This window comes from Chrysochloris asiatica, unplaced genomic scaffold (genome assembly GCF_000296735.1).
Source record: "Chrysochloris asiatica unplaced genomic scaffold, ChrAsi1.0 scaffold00253, whole genome shotgun sequence".
In the NCBI taxonomy this organism is placed as follows: Eukaryota; Metazoa; Chordata; class Mammalia; order Afrosoricida; family Chrysochloridae; genus Chrysochloris; species Chrysochloris asiatica.
In genome coordinates, this window is record NW_006408771.1 from 805,100 (window position 1) to 806,591 (window position 1,492).

The 1,492-nt window shown below is 45.9% G+C and overlaps 1 protein-coding gene across 1 annotated transcript; it reads left to right on the forward strand.

The window, feature by feature from the left end:
• Window positions 1–21: 21 nt before the first annotated feature.
• LOC102813513 (regenerating islet-derived protein 3-gamma-like) lies at window positions 22–1,486 on the forward strand (the record flags this gene model as incomplete). Its single annotated transcript, XM_006873747.1, has 4 exons — window positions 22–97; window positions 358–476; window positions 626–763; window positions 1,379–1,486. Coding segments are annotated over exons 1-4 (441 nt in total), but the record flags the coding sequence as incomplete, so codon positions are not given.
• Between the last annotated feature and the right edge of the window lie 6 nt (window positions 1,487–1,492).

Consider the following 1,492-nt stretch of genomic DNA (forward strand, 5'->3'; position numbering starts at 1 on the left):
CCTCCTCATCACACAGGTAAGATGCTGCCTTCCGTGGACTTCCGTAGCATGTACTTTATGCTGCTATCCTGCCTGATGCTTGGATTCCAGGTCCAAGGTGAGATTTCTCTGCCTCTAGCCCTGGCTTCCTTGTTTGTTGTTGTCATTAAGTGATATCAAGATGGTTCTGACTCACAATGAATGACCCTGTATAAAGCTTCCAAGTTGTCAAAGGTGAGAGGTAGTCAGGAGTGAGCATCACAGCCCCATACACTGGACTCACGGACAGTCCTTCAATATTGCCTCTCCACTTATTCATCCCCAGTTACCACACTTCATTTCATTTTGTTCTCCTACTTTATCTTCCTTCTACTAAAGGTGAAGATTCCCAGATGGAAAATCCCTCTTCACGGATCAGCTGTCCCAGAGGCTCCAAAGCTTTTGGTTCCTACTGTTATGCATTGTTTCTGACAGCAAGAAGCTGGCCTAATGCAGAGGTATGCAGTCTAATGTAGGTATAGGGGTCACAAGTGAAAGTACATGGAAGACCAAAGGAGCAAGAGGACACGTGGTGGTGAGTGTGTATATGCAATCACACACCCTCCTTCTTATCTGTCTCTCCCCTGGGCTTTCCTTTCCCACACAGATAGCCTGCCAGAAGCGGTCCGAAGGACACCTCGCATCTGTGCAGAGTTCACTTGAAGGATCCTTCGTGTCCTCGTTGGTGAAGACCACAACAAACACCTATGCAAACATCTGGATTGGGCTCCATTACCCCACACATGTATGACCACATGCCTTCCTCTCTCTTATCTCTGAAGTGACTGTTGTCATCAGCCTTAGTCTCTGCCCCTTGACATGGAAATACACAATGGAGCCTTGGAGCTCAGTGATCCTGGGTGTCATTTTGGGGGCAGGGAGGCCCTTGAGGCCAACTGAAGAGCTGAGTTCTCTAGAGGCTCTGGTCTACAGCTGAATATTCCTTTTCTATACTTTATACCCAAATCTCACCTGAAGTTTTGTCACTCAGTCCTCCAAGTTAGAAGTTTGAACAAACAGTGCTGAGCAGAACCTCCATGAAGAAAAGACCTTATTTGACTCCTATAGAACAGACACTGTGTTTGAGGGTCACAGGCTAATCGCAGATGCATCACCAAGAATTGTTCAGGTAGTAACATGCTACTTTAGGTGCTTCCATTGAGCTTGAGTTTACAATTTTCCAAAAGGAGTATTGATTTAAAGGAGAACTTCTTAGAGAATATAGTCCATAAATATCATCTGGAAGAGCTGACCAAATTCTAGGATGCAGAAGAAAGGATCAGGTGTTGTAGTCAAAGGGATCATGCAAGGAGCATTCTATGGGCCACTCCCCTGCTTGACTGTTTCTGTTACTCTATAGGTCGGTGAACAAGGTGCAGATAGTTGGGAGTGGACTAACGATGACCTGATGAGTTACACTGCCTGGGAAAGAGATCCTTCCACCATTTCAAACCCTGGATACTGTGGAACCCTA